Here is a 19,431-nt window from a genome sequence, read left to right on the forward strand (position 1 = left end):
ACACGTTCTATTTTGTTAGGTAATTGATAGCGCTGTGTGATATGTCTAAGGTTTTATTGCTACATGTTACAAATTATGTGATGAAAAACGTACTCGTACTTGTCGTAGCAATCTATGCTGTTGTATGTAGTCTGCATAAATAAATATAATATAATATTATTTAATATACTACCTATAAGGGGAAAAAGTACTTTTCACTGCTTTCAGATTTGAACTCTGAAAAGATATGGAGCATCATATACATATTTTACATTTTAATAACCTTGTTTTAAAAAAATTACCGTAAATACGCAATAAGTTTATAATATAATATTGTACCTTTTTCTTGTTGTTGAAATGACGAACGTCGGGAGCCGGGTAGAGAGCGGGAAAAGTCTTTTCCGAGCTGATACACTTCCACCTCTAGCGTCTCGGACTGCGAGGAACCGCGGCGCGAGCCTCCCACCCATGCATGGTCCGGGTGCAACAAAGATGCGCATTCGCCGATGGAGTCCATGTCATCTGATCACCAAAGCAAACGACCGTTTGGATATTCATTAGAAATAGCAAGAAAAGTACTTTACTTATGAATAATTAAACAGATATTAATAAACTGAAGTATAACTATAATTAAAATAAAAAAGCGTTCGCTCCGCTCACAACTGCTCACGCTGTACGGTCAACAACGAAAGTAATAAACTGTAATTTATTTATACTTTATTTGTACACTATAATAATACGTATAGAAATATGACACTAAAAATTATTACTCTTTGGTATTGTTAATAAATACGTTAGTTTAACATTAATATCACAAATAAAGCACACTAGAGACAATGCCACATAAACGACGGGTTGTTTGTACAAGTAATTTGGCGCAGAATATCACGATTGTGTGTTTAGTGACTTTGTTTATAGTGTGCTTTAGTATGAATGGGATAAATTTAAAAAGTAAATTAATTTGAAAGTATGTAGCGTGGGCGAGGCGTACTTTCGTTGCCGGCCGTACCTGATACGGAGCGCTGCGAGGCGAAGTCACCGCGACGCAGCGCGCGCGCACCGGTCAGGGATCCCCGCGGCGAAGCGTTGGCGGATCGCGTACCGCGCTCCTCCAGTGTCCACCACACAGCACGTTCCTCTGCGAATGCCTTTTCTATTTCCATCTGAAAATCAAAATAGATTAATTGGTAAAATTTCACTTGAAATATATTTTTTATTGTGCACAAGTGTCAGCTTAAATTTGAAATGTCATGGATTCATGCATGTTAGTATTATGAGATTCTTCTTATTATCGCTTTTTTTATTATTTACTAATTATGTATACTGTAATGTAAAAAATGAGCTAAGTGCAAATCGGATTTATGTACTGAGAGTTTTGTATAATTTTATGCATCTTAGAATGGCATACAAACAGACGGCCCATCTGAAGGAAAATAGTAACCGTCGCCTATAGACATAAACAGTACCATGGACATAGCAATGTATACTTGTCGTCTATGATGCTCTTTATACGTTGTCATTCCTGAGGGCTACGGGGTTTTGCGTTACCTTATTTGCTATTCTAAGTTGCATAAAAAACAAAAAAGAAATATTTTGTAAATTTTTTTGTGATGTAATTACAAATTTATTCTTATTATTATTTATTATTTTTGGGTTTTCGCATTTTTTCCTTTATATATGCTGTACGACATTGCTTTTTGCCATATTTCATGATTCAATATTACCGGAAAGTACCCTATAGTTTTGATTCTCTTGCAGCTGTCAAAATATATGCTATAAATGGCTGTATTTTTTGATTGCATAGACTTAGAAGTTATATTTTTTACAGCTTCAAGGAATTCCAGATTTAACTAACTTAACTGTAATTACTTATTTAACTGTCCACTGCTGAACATAGGCCTTTTCTATAAAGGGATTTGGCCAGTAATTGCCATGTTTAGCAGGCGGGTTGGCAACCATAGTTAAGCTTTGGTGACATTGTAAGATGGGTGCTGCTATCCATCTCTCGACCAGTATCTAAGTTTCCTTAGTCGTCTCTTACGGCATCCAAAGGAAAGGAAGGGGCAGACTTGAGTACTTGATATTAATTTTAGTTTGATACCTCCACATGTTCCTGAGAAAAATCCTTAATAGATAGACAGACAGACGGGCAAGAAATTGATCCTATAAATATTCCGTTTGTCCTTTGAGGAACGGGACCCTAAAAATGGTATTATTTCATCTCTAAGAAACATACAAGATGCAAGTATACCAGACGTAATAGTGAATTAAGTTTAACAGCTTGTAGCCATTTATCAAAATTTTTAATTGTTTGCCAAATGATTGATAAGTCATTGTGCCAATTGATAATAAATATATAAATAAAAATGCAATGCTGTCGGTGAGTAGATTTGCCTACTTTTTCAAGTGGTAATAGTAATTCGATTAAGAATTACATAAATAATATTAATATATCGAATACATGTAAATGTTTTTAACTAAAGTTGTTTAAAATAAAATAATAGAAACATGTGCTTACGGTGCATTCTCCAATGAGGACAGGATCGATTCCGGGACAGGCGTCCCATAATGTGAGTTCCAGTGCACGCCCCGCTATTAAATCAGCAGTTAATCCTCCAAAGCCAAGAGTTGCGTTCCAAACGGGACTGCACGATGCAGATGCAGGGTCGGTTTCTACAGGAGGACAGCTCTCCCTAAAAAAAATTAATGAAGTTTAGTTATTAATTACATAAATAAAGAGAGAAGAGATACGCGTAGCATATATCTAGAAATTGAAAAGGAAGACACGGATTAGTTACTTCAAGTATAGATAGAGCATTGATTTTAATAATGTTATTCATGTTGATCCTAGCAAAATTAATAATTGAAGTGCCTATTAAAAATGTTGGGATTGGGAATATATAGGCAGATATAAATAAAATTTATTTACAGTGATGGTAAAAGTCGAATTCTTGCGAATGCTTCGGGTTCATCCCCATATCCAAGTGTATGATCCCGGGGCGGTAGGTCATCGGCGGCAATAAGAACCACCACCAGCTTTCGCAGTTCGCTTTCAAACCACACCTGTAGTTGGGCACGAGCTGGCGGACGTTCGCGAGCGCGTTCCGCACGATCTTGCTCCTATATATACACAAAATATGTATGAAAATTTAAACTATTACCTGTATGTATTCCTAATAATGTACGTACATTATAATGCAATGCGACTCCGGATTATATAATCCACATTATATTTCTTGTGTAAAGTACAGTAACTAATCCATTCAAATCCAATACAGGATTAGTCATATTGCACGCAAATGTAGTTACACGGCTACTGAACATACATATATCACAGGTGGTCTGTTAGGCAAATACATAAACATAAACAAAATAAATAAAAAGAAACAACGTTGTCCCAAGACCTTTTATGCAATATCTAATTCAGTCGTAACCTTCGGGGAATGCAAGTACTTTATAAAGTAACATGCAGCAACCATCAGCTATTTGTTATAAAATCTTCATCAGCAAGAGATAAAATCGTAGATTCTCATTCATGTGCGACTCATAACAATGCAGAATTATATATATCGCCATCGATTTATTTGAACCATTTGAAAACATTATATTAGATGTACTGACACTTGCAAATTATTTCATGGAAGTAAACATGCTTCGGGCTGAGGCATTTCTATTAAAACACAAAGTAATAAAATCGGACGCTTTCATCCGCCATGCAGTAAGCTGTATCATGCTGATACTGGTTCGAAAAGCTGCATGTACCTATAGGCCTAAGTTTATAGTCGAATCGCAAGGCTTTATTTACGCTGTCTAGAGGGGAATGCGTTGTTTCTGGAGCGTTTTTACAAATTCGAAGGTTTCCATCACAAAGCTTGTATTTGGGACGGGAAGGCTAATTAATAAAATTATTCTATTAGGTATCTACGTTAGGTGGATTTTTTTTTTATATTTATCATACATTGCATTGAATTTGTGGTGTGCAAAATTACTATTGCATATATCTATATTGATGTGACCTAGTGTGTACCTCGAGAATTTAGCATGAAAATAATTGTATGTAGAAAGCTTTTGGGTCATTATAACAGTCTACATTTCTATGTGGTATGAATGCAATTTGTAATTTACCTATCTAAAGAATGTCTATTGTAAAACTAGCTTATTTTTATCAAAAAATATTAGTAACTTACTTTGTCAATAATAGTTTTGTACATGAAACATCGGAGACGTAGAGTTGTGAGAAATGAGTCAAGTGAAGAAAGAGCATGATATGAGTGTGTTTTGAGCATTCGTTCACATCAACATAATAATATAATGAATGAATATCAAATCTTATAAGCGATAACAATACACACGTATGACGTCATCACGAACATTGATAATAAATAATAAAATGACATTCATAGTCGTAGAAACATTTCAATTATTTTCTATAAGTAAAACATATCGTATGTCAAAATTGTGTTACACTCATAGGCTTATCACGTCCCATATGGTGCATTTTACTATATCAATGCACATATCCACATTGTGCAACTTTCATGCAGTTCTCGATCGATCCATGTAACAGTGTCGTAACAATGAACTACGTCAAGAGCGGAGCGCTATGTACATCGTACAGCGTTGATGTGAGGTGTGTCATCGGTCATCGATTACGAGACAGAAGCGTCGGTGCGCGCCTGTCGCTCAAGGGGTTTCGGCGAGTGCGGTGTGCCGCATGCCGTGCTGCCGTCACTCGAAGCTCCTACAGACTAGTGGCTATAGTGGCGAGTCGCGGCGAGTGCGAGCGCCTCTCGATACAAGTGCGGCATCACACTACGCAAACTGAACAACAAGACTCGGTAGCAGACACTCGATGCGCAACATATGAGTCGGTACAAACGGGAATCCGGCGCCGGAGACGAGCATGGTGCTTCAAAACAGCGAGAGCACGCGCCCGGTCGCCCGGTACCGTCCTCACCTCGCTGCGTGATTCCTGACTCGCTGCTCCGAAACTTGGCCGTCGTCTCTACTGCCCATAGTCGGTAACTTACTGTATCACTCGTAATTCTTGTCGATGTATAGAGTGGATTGTTTGTGCCCGAATATCTAGCGCGTTTGTGAATTTAGGTAGATATGTCAGAATCGATTAACTTTGCTAAGCTGCAAGCGGCGGCGGTACTAGCTTTACTACGAAATTATTCGTACTGTCTGTAGACAACGAACACTAATCATCCACGGTGTCCTATAGATGATAATCGATGTCGGGACGAGTCCCCTAATCTACCATTGAATACTAAATCTGTCCTCTCTCTAACACTTACTTATCATCTTGTGATTCATCATTATGTCATTTTGCCGATCATTCCCTAACATTGAACTCCGCCCGGCGCCGTTGGCGACATTATGAAATTGGTCGGGTGATAGAAAAAATAAAAATCTGAAAATAAGTAGGTAGCATTTTTTCACACACTTCACTTAGGATAATCATTATATAAACGATAACGAACACGAATAACAAATAAATTTAAAAATATATATAGGTATATAAATATTTCGAGTAAACAAACAGGGTACCCCTTTTTCTAAATAGTAAAAGTTAACAAAGTTAAAGTACAACTACGGTCGTAAATAGAAACACTAATCTCTTACAACTAGGCTAACGTGGAAGATGTTTACTGATTAGTGCTACAGTATCACAGCAGTTCAACGGAGACCAGCCCCTGCACTTGATTTCTTTATCCAACCTAAAACAAAACCAAGGCGTGGTAGATACTAGTACAGAAAATTGGACAATAGGCGTTTATTAACAGTTTAATATGATAAAGGTTAGTGCGTCTTGGTTTTAGTTTGGACAAAGTTATAGACCGGCACCAGAGCTGCAGTGATTGCGCGTCGTGGCGGTCCTTATGTTGTTATTGGCATGTGTGAAGAAACAAATATTACACCAAACCACCGTCTCTTTACCGAACATAGAAGATAAGACCAAGAAATTCATTTTATACCAAAACTTATATATTATATAGTTTATATTAATAATTAAGCCAACTTCTCACTCATTGTTGTTAAAATCGTTTTCTGGTCTCACCTTCATTTTGTGTTCTTGCGTAATACCAACATCAATATATATCGAATACTCGATCTCGATTTTACTATGCAATAGTTATTGGATCACCTTCCAACTGTATTAACTTTGTTGTTGTTGTAGTAAAATTGATTTAAAACATTTTCACACTTTTTCCGTATAGTAATACATTTTTATATTGTAGAGTGCTAAAGGTAGCAAATGTCCGTACATACAGAAATAATTATTGTTATATTTACAAGATTAAAACTTACTAAAAATAAAAACTTTTAATATTCTTATGGTAAATTGTGCAGATTGTGTTAAAAGTGTTTGGAAATAAAAGCAATAAACACGTTTTAAATAGTTCTAATGTAATGTAAAGTATATAAGAGTAAAACGCGTTTATATTATTTATTTCCACTCCGTGAAAACCTGAGCAGAAATTATATGAGCTATTTAATAGTTAATTATATACCTCTCTGTCATTTCTTGTAGGTATATACCTAACCGATACATTTATGATGCATTTTACTGTTGAAATGAAATCAAAATAAGTTGTTAGAAAAAAGAAGATGTATATATACTCTATGGTGTAATATGAAAACCTACTTTATTACTTACTCTGTAATAAATTTCAGACTCTGATTAGTACTCAAATAATAAATATCTTATTTTGGTACTAATCAGAATCTGAAATTTATCTCTAAAAATTTAAAATTATTTCATAGACCCAATCCAATATTTTTTACTTAAAAAGGATATGAATGAGGTGATCCATCAACTAACATATTTAAAGTACAAAAGGGTTATCCATTTGGGCACGACTATAAATGTGCGATCCGAGAAGCGCAGAGGATAGGCACCGAGTGACAGTCTCTACTAGAGTTTATGAAGGAATGAGCGAGTCGGCTCAATGTCTTATGGGTTCACAACACAGATTGTTACAATTAAAGCCTATGTATGGGTATTATACCGGGGTTTTCGGCAATTTCCGTCGCGTTGGCGATGATGGTGATTTGTCGGTATCCGGTTCTGCAAATCAAAATAATGTGTATTACACTATAACCGATCCTTGAAATTTTACAGTCAGTGATGTTAATGAAATCCAGGTAAGCGGTGCAATGTAAAAATATTTGATTTGCATTAAAATTTTCCATAATTAAAGGTATGTATAAAAATAAAACTTAACTACCTACCGTGAAATTGAAGACGGTGAGGTAGAAGAGAAAGTCTTGAAAAATGATAGTGCAGTAACTTCAGGTAGCATTCAAGTAAGTATTAAAATGTGTATTTTAATAGATATAGCCATGTGGAAGTAAAAGTTTATAGTGATAATAATAAGATAGTGAAAATGTGAGAATAGATTAGTGGCAAGGTATCGTAGAATCTTATTAAAATATTTGAGACAAAGATCTTAGGATATTTCTCTCTCCGGACCTTATATCTGCTAATTTATAAAATTATTTAATGTAGAATCATTTTAATAGAATAGATTTCATATATACTTGGGATGCACCAAATATAAGTTTAAACATTGTCAATAAATCATTCAGCAGAGTCGAAAATCTGACGTTTTATTATTAAAAATAGCAGAAATACGGTTCTAGTATATTATATGCTTAGATTATATAGATAGAGCATCGAGCCTAAAAAACGGGTCAACGTTTTGTCAGCTAATTGTCAAATTAGCTGACTCGTTTTTTTATCAGTATCATCAAATGTATTTAGACATATTATTTAGTGAATAAATTGATTGTTTACGCATTAAAAAGATGCAGTAATTATAAGACAAAATAAACATAGAAGTTATGAAGGAATAATTTATAATTATTTTATCACGCAAAATTGTATGAAAAAGTTGACCCATTTTTCTAGAAGCATTTCTATGGAGACACTCTATCTATATCATCTAAGATTATATGATATGATATTAAAATTAAGTTTTTATTTGTATTTTTACTAGTATATGGCACGCTGTGCGTTGAATCGCCGTATAATATTATTGTATTTTATTATTATTATTATATAATAACAGTCGTTAACTGTCCACTGCTGGGCATAGGCCTCCCCTATAAGGCAATGGGGTATATATCTATGTATACGTAAACTAGTCATCTAGCTGTTGTTTGCGATTTTGTTCATATGAATTCTGTTCTCCTATTCAAAGCTCCATTATTAATGGATGTATTTAGCTCATAAAGTTCTACCTACAATCAACGGTATTGTTGGATATAATACTCGTATTAACAATATGGAGTTGAATTAAATAATGATAAATATTATAGATATATAATATAAGGTTGATACTATTTACTACCTACTTAGAGTTACCAAACGAAAACGGCCTTATTATGACATGAAAGAGCATATCGTAAGATTAGTGCATTGCAAAACTTTATAGTGTTATCACACTAAAAATTTGCGGTCGATACCTGTAGATAGAGATTATATTGAAATAATTTATTATATCTTTAGCTAATAGTGAAAGAAAGAACTAGCTATTTTCAAAATAATTACATCATTATCTTAAATTTAAACTAATGTAAGATTTACGGGAAGTGAAGTAAAATAAGATAGTTTTCGAATTTTATTCTTAATGAGTTTATATATTATATACACATAATAATTTTGTGAAATCTTTAAATTATTGGTAGAAATTTCATGTGTACAATTGGGTTGTTGAGTTTCAACTCGGAAAAAATTAAGTACAAAACCTGCATTGGTGACCTCTTAAATATACTTGTATATGATACTTATATAATTCTCTCTCTTCACGCTAATTCTCTTGTAGCGTAGGTCTTTATCCTTACATACATTTCTTGTTGCATCCGTATTCATAACTCGTTTCATGTATGCACGTCAATTTTTTTAACTTAGAATGACAAAATAGCTGACACCTACCTAACGGAAAGTGGTAGCCAGCGCCGGCATAAACAGTATCATGGAAATAACAGAGTATACTGATCCATGATACTCTTTATGCATTGTCATTTCTAAGGACTAACGCGTTATGCCTCAGTACCCTGAAATAATATTGCCATATCCCAGCCGATACACTAGCAGATACACTAATGGGAGACTCTTTAATATGTGAAAATATACAAGTATATATTTAACTATGTTTAGTGAAACAGTAGTGAACAGAAGGAGTAATAATGGTATCTTGTACCGTATAGCGCGTGGTGGTGGTGAGAGGTGGTGGTGGCGGGCGTGGCGGGAGCGTCGTCGAGCTGCGGTGCAGGTTCTACAAGCAGTTCGACGCTATCACCGCCCCGCTCTAGTACCGCACATACTTCTTCGAAACTGCGTTCCGTCAGTGGCACACCGCTCCACTCTAGCACCTGCACATTTTTAACACAATTTTGTACTTTAAAATAAAAATTATGCACAACTCATTTATACGTGTGTCTGTCCCATATTCATATAACTTAGATAGACATTTAATTTTCGATGTTATCATTATCACTTTCTGGCCGATGAGATTAAGATAAATTGCTGAGTGAAATAAAAAAAAAATGTAAAAATGTATTGTGTTAATTGCATTTCTTTAAGTCTAGTAGATAAAATAATACTATTCTGTTTTCAAGAGAAATAAAAATCTTTAAGTATAAAGTTATACCTTAGTTCAGAATAAACTGTCACTAATCTGTCACGCCTGGATAAACTTGAATATAAATACAAACAGTTCGTTTCAATACCTCTGTAGTGCCCTACTACCTTTCGTTTTACGTCTTTTTTCTCAATGTCCTCTATCTAAAGGTTGTCTGGAAAAAATTGCTTAATAATAAGGCCACCTTTTGTATCACTTCTCATTAAAATTTACTGCATTTATTATTTTTGTAAATAATGCAATAAAGTGTAAATTATTAGTAGTTATTTAGAATTCATTAATAAAACGGATGTTAATAATTTAATAATGCAATGGTACTATCCTTATAATTATTTATTTTTTCAAATAAACATACAATCTGACTCAATTAATACATAGTCAAATTACATTTATGTGGAGCCATAAATAGTTTTCACGTTTGCGTAATTACTCGGTTATTATATATGTAAAAAAAAAAATATGAATTAAATTTGTAATAATAAAACAAAATCAATTTAAATAATATATTTTCTTGGGGCTAATTACATCATTTCACTATGACAGGGAAAAAGAACAAGAGACCTTATCGCCCTGTTGCAGGCCGGCCAGGTCCGCAGGCCCGCCGGGTACGGTCCATACGATAACAGCTTCGCGACGTCCGCTTGCGTCCGGTTTGCCGCCTACCACTCGCATACCGAAGCCACGTGCTATAAACAAACATTTACAATATTATACCACTCTATATATTGTACTAGTTGTCCATTTCGGCTTTACACGGGTGTATTAATTAAAAGAAAATGAGACTACATCTTCTCTTTTTTAACCAAAATATTTTCACTTTTCCGTATGGGTTTGCAAATATTTTTTTATTGTTCTGACAATAACAAACACGATAAAAAAATTACTTAAATAAATGCAGCTGTTCTGCTACACTTATTTGGTTAATTCTTTTTAATGCACTTATATTCGGTAACTGATTTTTATTTTTATAAATTATACTAGACGATGGTCACGGGTTTGATCCCCGCACAATATAAACATGTATTCATGAGTAGGTCACTTCTCTAGGTCTTGAAACTAGCTCTGCTTAGTTTGGGACTAGAAGGTGATTTTACTATTTTTTATACCACAAAGGTGGCAAATAAACATACAGCCCGTCTGATGGTAAACAGTCATTGTAGCTGAGGGACGCCTGCAACACTAGGAGTGTCACGTGCGCATTGCTTGACTCTGAAGAAACCTTAATTACACTTTTTTGAAAAGGAGCTTATTCCACAGCCTGAGCGTTCACGGAAGAAAATTCCTTTGAAATCGCATTGTACGTGATCATTTAGGTTCAAGCGTGGATGAATTCCTTGTTGATGGCGAGGGGTGCAATGATAAAAAGTGGCTATAGACATAATTTCAAACGATTTCTCACAATACACAATTAATTACTACACAAAACATAAATTAATACACATTATAATAATATGTCCTAATGTATTTTGGTACTTATTATTACATAATAGGTAAACTGTAGGTATTCCGTGAGTAATATTCTGCTATTTGCTGCATTTTTCAAATTTAATATTGGAAATGTGAGGAAATAGGTAGATCCTCTAGTACAGAATACAATTTCTCCGAAAACTTGTTTATTTTTGAGCGCTAAAACACATGTATTAGTATTACAGTTTTCAGTAAGGATTTAAAAGTAATTATTATTTATTTAAAAAGAAAACCATTTACATCTGTGACCCTTATCATTGGGGTCCCGTCGTAATGTAACACGCCGCGGTGTTCGGTCGTCGACATCGTGTATGACGATCTTTATCGCCTCCGCGTCGACGGACATCTGTCGTGCGGCGGCAGCAGCGGCCGCGGCGGCCGCTATCGTTGGTGTGGATTCCGTTACTGTGTCTGATCCGCGTGACGTCAGTGCCGCCATTGCACCTAGAGCACCCGTTCGTTGCTGCAGCGCTGCTATGTCGGGTCTGTAAATGAGCGAATATATACCTTAAAACTGGCTTCATACACTTACATATTGTATTTCATATATATTTAAAATAATTGGAATTATTATTTAAAAAGTAAATTATTTATTATACCTACCAGTACTAAATGTCTTAGATCTCTTGTTTGATGAGAGTCGTTTGCTTGGGTACCTCTGTCCCATTCGTGTTTCAACCGTAAAGCAGTTGTGTTTGCATGACTGTGTTTCGGTTTGAAGGGTGGGATATGGCGTGAATTTACAGGGTACAGAGGAATAACATCTGAGTCTTCAGGAATGGCAACGCATGGGGGTATCATGGGCGTAACAGTATACTCTGTTATGTCCATGGTACTGCTCATGTCTATAGGCGACGGTTACCAGTTTCCATCAGGTGAGTCGTCAGCTTGTTTGCTATTCTAAGTTGTATAAAAAGAAAAGAAAAAAATCGTTTATTACTAACATTTTCTGGTAATATTTTTTATTTGTAATAAATAATCGATGAATTGAGACTATTTGTTAGTGATAGATGGGTAGGCATTCATATTAATTAATTTATTATAATTATGAAAATCAAGACTAACAGTTGGCTACCACGGCGTCTTATTGGCCGATCTTCGTCTACGCTGAGGCCAGATATTTGGGGAGTTTCAGCATCGTCGACACGGTACGATCCTCTACGTGATTGTGCACCCCCAACAACGTCCACTGCTGATGCTCTGTAAAGGTAATATTTGAGGTATTCAGTGATTATTTTTTCAGTTAAAATACCATTAGAAACATTATTATGTTTTCGATGGATTATTGGTGTACGTATTGTAATACGTAGGTCAATGTATATCCGCATTGTATTGTTATTACCAAATTATAGTCATTAAGGCAGAATACATTTTGTGACAAAAGTGTTAGTTTCTGTTGTACTTGTCCGTTTCATTTTTATAGTGTAATAGTTATCAGTTTATTTCAAATACTCGTACTTTATTAAATAGCACGTATTATAAAATGTTTAGATTATATTTAGATTTCGTAATCTTTTTCAAATTTAAGACAAATTATTAATTATTATTAAATCGTTATCAACATTTTATACGTTCGATAAATTAATAAATAGAAAAAAGATGAATTTTGAGTAGAATCATAATATTACATAGTTTTTTACAACATACGAGTAGATAATATGAGATCTAGGTTAAATACCTCCTAGACATGGGTGGTGGTGCGGCGAGCGCGGGCTGGTGTCCTGGGGGCACGGCCGGTTGGTCTTCGTCGCAGGAGCGTTGTCGAGGCGCCCGTACAGATCTCCGGCGGGCCGGCGCCGCGGTGCTCGGCCGCCGCGACTCCACGTCCGGTGTCGCGCTGCCGCCGCCCTTTAACTGCCGCCGCGGGCAGCGTGGTTACAAACTCATATAACAATAGTATATATCCACTGTATACCATTAATATAACAGTATAAAGGTGGAACACTGGGCGTGGTTATGTAAAACAGAAAGATCACTGAACAAGAGCTTAAAGAGAATAACAGGTAGTACATGTACAGAACTAGGCAGAATTAGATTATAAGAACAACGTAAGAAGAACGAATTACAATGTTTCACGAATGTAGTGGACAACAGGGTAGAATAGGTAGACCATAAGTAGAGTAGATCTCTTTTAGGAAAGAATGAGTATTCGCTTACCTAATATTTCTTCACCTTTTCACTTGTATGTATATATTTAAATAATACGGTTATTTTTGAAAACACATTACAAAAATAAGTTTAAAAATTGCATATTGAGATAGAGATTTTAACCAAAATTGGATTGTCCTTTATTATTTCAGCAGTTATTCTTTAATTTACTACTATACCACTTAATTTATAAAATATCCATTTCAGTATTGTACAAAAGTATATAAGTATTTTTATTTATTTATTCGTAATTTCATTTTTTTTATCGCCTCTGCATTGTGTAACATCATAATTGTTTGTATTTTAAAACTACCACCTAAGAATACATTTTAAATGTTAATATTAACAGTGGTATTACAGAAAAATCGACACTATTACCTTTTCTAATTCCTTAAGCGAAGCTGGTGATACATCTGAATGCCTGCGCAATTCGGGCGACCGGGGCGGAGCTAGTCCGGAGCTGGCGCCTCCGCTGCCCAGCCGGGCCTCCGAATGCCGCCGCTGCAGCGCATCCAGCACAGGCACCTCTAACAAGGAATCTGTGCTGTCCTGCGCTGCGGGCGGCAGTCGTGGACCCGCTTTGCGCCGACATACTGAGCACCGCCACGAGTTCTGCACACATTTCGTTTAGAGTAGTCATCAGTATTTGGATGATGATGTATTTATTGATATATTGATGTGATATTACAGATTGATGCCATCATCAATCTGATGTGTGAATTCAGGGTGATATCTAAATCAAAAACTGTAAAGTACAGGGGAATAAGTTAGTAGGTACGATTCCCCAGTTCCTTTCGGCTTATCTTTAATTAATGTTAAATTCAAACATCAAACGTTATATTAGTTGGTAATCGATCACTTTCATCTCTCAATAAAAATGGAATATTTTAACTGCGCAAGTATTATTACATTTTTATAGACCAACTATTTACCGGATTTGGATGAAATTTCGCACAATGGTAGCTGGAAGCTAAGGAATATACATCAGATATGTGACGTCATCAAAAATGTCAAGCGGAACATTTATAACTCATGCATGTTTATGGAGATAGAAAGCTATTTGACGTATATGAAAAACTCCTTATATTAGACGCGTCCTTGGCGATCTACAAATACTCTCGGTCCTGGTTAAAAAATTTATATTAGATTATTTTTATTTCTTGTTAAAATAAAAAACTTGACTAGTAAATTTTTTGGGACAAATTTTTATTCCAGGAAATATTAGAAATGTCATCATCTAAATGATGAATTTCATGCAGTCATAATGAGTAAGTCATCAGGCTTAAATCATCGGTGAGCTTAGATAAATAATCATACATAACAACTATATTTTTGTCAATAGGTAACAAAATAATTTTATGGAAAAGACTTCGTAAACTTCTTTGTGGCTTACCGCTTCTTCATCGCTTGCCGGTTTCGAGTATGAGGAGCAGTCTTCACAGACGCGATGTTGACAGCCATTACATATGTGAAACACCTCGCCTGGTTTCAATGCTTTTAGGCATACTCGACACGCACCAGCTCTTGAAGGTGCTTTTCCTGCCTCGCTATAACAAATGCCGAAACGAATAAGTTCCGTATTTTTTTAATACTAACTGGCAAATATCTTGCTCGTTCCCTTGGTGGAAATTGGTATATATCGTATATAAATATTAATTCATAGACATCATAAGATATACAGTACTGTCCATAACAAGTAATATGTATTGCGAATACTAAAGTATTTTATGTCTTATTATTAAGTGCTTATATATTAGCTATTTACTATATTGAATCACAACTACGTAATCATTGCTGCTTCATTAGAGAAATAGGAAAGATAGATACTTTATTTAGTGACTTCATTTATTTAAATTGACACCACAGTACTTATTAGTTACAGTTCTGTATGTATACTAATAACAATAATTTTTAATAAGGAAAGGTGGGAGTAAATAATATCAATTTGTTGAAATCCGCGATCAATTTGATCAGAACAAATGAAAATTATATGAACGATGTATTCAAGTTTCATTAAATCATAGAAGAGCTGGTTTCCCGATATCGATTTTCATTTCGTTAGTCCGAAACAACAGGTTTAACGAAGAGAAGATTCAATTATATGAGAAAAAACATAATTATCAATTATTCCAGAGTGTTGGAGAAACGAAATTTTCTAAGAAGATTCGTAAAATTACTTAGATACAATTTAGGCGTACATTTTAATTAGTAGCGCCCATCCCTCCTTCTCTTGTAAGTACAATCATAATTTTCGTAATTAAGGTTTTATGGTGTTAGTAACTTCGGATAAAGAATTTTTTACCATGTTGTTTTATCAAAACAGAGCTTCAGTAATTTTATTTAAGAGTACTTTTATCTTATATCTACATAGTCTCAGATGAAGTCGAAACAGTTGTCGGAATTGACAAATGTAGTAAGTGTAAAAATAATATCTATATATTTATAATAAAATTACGTGGAACTCGAAATTGTCAATTGAGAATCGATAACTTAAGAATATTATAAGAAAAGTAAATAGAATAGTAACTTTTTGTAGTTTATCCCATATCATCAAACAAATAGATAGGCGAGACGGCGGAGTGCTTTTTTTTTTATGTAATGTGGATGTGAAACAATAATTATTGATTTATAATATCATGTCATGTCATTGAGATGCTTTAAAGTCCATTACATATGGATATAGAAAGGGTATAGAGCGTAATACCGTTCAGTCTTCGCTGATTGTGTGGTAGATGAGGGCGGGGGCTGTGCGGGTGGCGGCGTTGGTGCGGGCTCGGCGGCGCCTTCCGCCACCCCCGGTCTCGGGCCGAGCTTTGTTACTGTAACCATAAATGTAATGGTACCTATAACACGTTTGTTTCTTATTAATTGAGGGTTCTATATCATTACAGGTGCAAAATATTTAATTTCTATAAAGGTATTTTTTTTTTCTTATCTAACCAGCTCATTATTGTACAATATTTTTGTACTTGATATTTTATCTAGTAAATAATCTTAGTGTGTATTTTTTTTTCTGATATTTAGTGATCTTAATATGTATATATTCCGTTTTGAGATGTTTGTTCACGCTGTACTGCAAAACTGTTCAACCAATTTTAATAAAATTTTGTGTACTGTTTACTCCAACTTACAGTTAACTGTAGTAGTTATAGCCTATAGCTAAAAATGAGTAAGCACGGGTACTATGGCATTATGTCAGAAGGATCACTGAAACATGAAATAATAAACATTCTCTTGTCTTGTTGCCGTCCTGACGCGATGCCTTAGTACAAAGTACAAGGTAGGTACTGTCCTCAGGTACGAACTTCAAGCCTTTGTGTAATTATTATATATTGATATTCTTAGTCATATAATTTCAAGTATATTACTAACAAAACTAATTCTTATTATCCGGAATAAAACTATACGCTCCTGTTGTTGCAGGTGTCCAGAGGCTAGAGTGACCGTTTACTATCCGATGGACTGTATGCTTGTTTGCCACCTTTGTGGTATAAAAAAAATACACGATAATTATATTACTCCCATGTTTATTCCGATTAAAGTTATGTTTTGATAAAAATCTAAAAATATTATTACTTATTTAGGATCTATGTTATTGATTTACAAATAATACTTATGCTAACAGTTTTTATATATGAAAAGCAAGTTTAGTTTTATGTCATATTTGTATGTGTAAATTGATAATTCGATATATTTGAAAAAGCCGTTTTAAATAATCCAAAATTATTACCGCCTAGAGAGCTATTGGTTCAAATTGAAGATATTTTCGATTCAATAATATTCTTGTATTAATATTCTTTTATGTTTATAGGATATAACGTATTTTTTCTGGAAATGTTTACAAGGAAAAAGCGGCTTCGATCATGCGAATTAGGATAAAAAGTAAAATATTTGTAGGATTTACTTATGTAAATAACCTCCCTTATTTTGGCTTTTTATAAATCTTTTCACACAATGGTATAAGAAAGCAGGTCGCAGGATCCTATCCTATAGCAATATCTAATTGAGTTAGCGGACTGAATGAAGACCACAAATTCTGTGCTTAGTAAGCCCTTTGGATGGTCTCTAGGTAATCTCTTACATAATAGGGCTTATATATTCTTACGGTTAAGTTCAATGTCAGCTCCAGATGAGGACAGCGACTAGACAATCTTGATTCGATGGCCAGCTTTTCTTATTTTGTCGCACATTAATTTATATTAACATAGAAGGAATGTGTTGGTAGGAGTGCGGTTTTTAGATAAATAATTTAAATGAAAAAAAAAACAGTGCCATACTGTTCCTACATTCCCACGCTTTTTCCATAAAGCATTAAATTTCAATTACGGATGAAGAAACTAAAATAGGGAACTATATAAACTTGAATTAAACTTATTTACCACCTATTTAGTGTGGTATAGTTGTACGCTAATATCCTCCTTTGCGGGGAATCTAGTTTCTAGCAGTTATACGTTAATGGGTAGTTATGATAGAGATTACTAAGCATTACATAAAGAGACAACGGAAATTTGCATTTTAGTATTTTATTGTCCTGGATATACTTTATTTGATATAAATATATATAGGCATCTTTATTAAGTCGTCATATGTGATGCAAAATTTGTATGTGATGTATAATGTATTTTAAATTATTTCAATGAGTAATTTTTTGCATTTCAAAATTATTTATAGATAATTTGAACCTCTTGATTAAAAAATTTACTGTCCGACAATTCAAGATTTGCCAGCTGATATTTCTTCCGTGACGTACCTGAAAACGCTTTCAGACTGGATAACAGAAATATTGATACAAATACCATCGAATCTAATTGTTAGTTTAATATTTAGTTTTATTAATTGTATTGGCTAGTTCTTAAAACTAGTTTTGGGTTCAGATAGAAAGTACTATGAGGTAGTTATATTTGCTATGGTTTGGGTAACAACGCTAAAGAACCAGAAACAGCGGTTAACTGTCGTACAGTATATCAGTATACCTGTAAATACAGGTATATCAGATTTAATCAAGATGTGTCCAACAATGTACTTTGTTCTAATTTAGGTGCTTGCTTGCACAAAAGTAAATTAATGTTTAAATGTTATTTGGAATTGATTCATCATCATTATTATAATAGGAATAAGTCTATAGACACGATGAAAAAATTATAGGAATAATTTATCATCAGAACCACTCTATTATTAATTTTGTAATCAATTGTATCCGTATATAGTTCGACCATTATGTATTATAGGTACATTGTACTACTGATAGTAGTCATTTAGTTCCATTAAAATATATAAATCACTTATGAAATATATTTAATTTGACTTAAATTCAATTGTTATTATTAATACAGATAGATCATTACTTTAAATAATATTTTAACTGTACATAAGAAAGGCTTTAATATCACTCTGAAATCGAGACCAGATAGATATAGGCTGAATTAAATCAATATTGATCGCTTATGAAATAATCTCAAAGTCATTCAGACTCAAATTACATTCAGTTCATTGTTATGAGATACTGAATTGGAACGAAATGGAGGGAATTCAAATAAGTCCGCAGTTTGTGTCTACCTTTAAAGACGGAATCCACTAACAATGCGTGCCAACGTTCTCCGCGCGCACTCGATATTTCGCTATGAATATTGAGAAATGATCATAAATTCCACGATCAACTTCTCAGTACTGACAAATACTTAGGCGTCTCTCATTTTTTATTTTAGATGAGATCAATACTTTATGGGGCGTTCGGTATCATGGAGCTTATGGAAATGTAATATGAACACGACACTTTTTTCGTCATTGGAAGATATTATAATATTAAATGCATTTTTATTTGGTGAGGGTAATTTGCGTTTTTTTAATAACGTACCATTTAGATTCCATTATACTTATTGTCTTTTTTAACTTAATTAAATAAAATTTAATATATTAACTATAAGGATATTTATCAATCTTTTATAAGTATATAGTAAAAAGTGTCTTTCAAGATACTTTTCCTTTTTCTGGTTTTATTTGTGAAATAATATCAAATAACGAAACACTTTCAGTTATCTATGTGAAATGGCGATTTATATCAGATTATTTTATATTTATTAATTAAAACCTTCAACAATTTTTTTAATTATGAAATAGCCATTCTAAATGAAAAAAGTTATTACCTACTGTTAGGTGTATTGTTTGTGTCGAATGACTTATTTTT

At 34.0% G+C, this 19,431-nt stretch overlaps 1 protein-coding gene across 5 annotated transcripts in view; it reads right to left on the reverse strand.

Moving 5' to 3' along the window:
- The window catches only part of LOC113521466 (regulating synaptic membrane exocytosis protein 1), a 142,337-nt gene that overhangs the window by 7,938 nt on the left and 114,968 nt on the right, over positions 1-19,431 (reverse strand). For 3 of the 5 annotated variants that reach the window (XM_031912900.2, XM_052899013.1, XM_031912906.2), the window contains exons 5-17: positions 15,952-16,066; positions 14,641-14,794; positions 13,626-13,859; positions 12,778-12,953; positions 12,165-12,299; positions 11,340-11,584; positions 10,194-10,318; positions 9,192-9,363; positions 6,996-7,054; positions 2,909-3,099; positions 2,498-2,672; positions 989-1,142; positions 319-501 (exon numbers count right to left, since the gene is read on the reverse strand). In XM_031912900.2, coding sequence (XP_031768760.2) covers positions 319-501; positions 989-1,142; positions 2,498-2,672; positions 2,909-3,099; positions 6,996-7,054; positions 9,192-9,363; positions 10,194-10,318; positions 11,340-11,584; positions 12,165-12,299; positions 12,778-12,953; positions 13,626-13,859; positions 14,641-14,794; positions 15,952-16,066 — 2,118 coding nt within the window. The remainder of the gene's footprint in view (positions 1-318; positions 502-988; positions 1,143-2,497; positions 2,673-2,908; positions 3,100-6,995; positions 7,055-9,191; positions 9,364-10,193; positions 10,319-11,339; positions 11,585-12,164; positions 12,300-12,777; positions 12,954-13,625; positions 13,860-14,640; positions 14,795-15,951; positions 16,067-19,431) is intronic. The other 2 variants (XM_031912903.2, XM_031912904.2) reach the window with 2 other exon arrangements.

Source organism: Galleria mellonella, unplaced genomic scaffold (genome assembly GCF_026898425.1).
Source record: "Galleria mellonella isolate WM207_F2 unplaced genomic scaffold, CSIRO_AGI_GalMel_v1 utg55, whole genome shotgun sequence".
Lineage (NCBI taxonomy): Eukaryota > Metazoa > Arthropoda > Insecta > Lepidoptera > Pyralidae > Galleria > Galleria mellonella.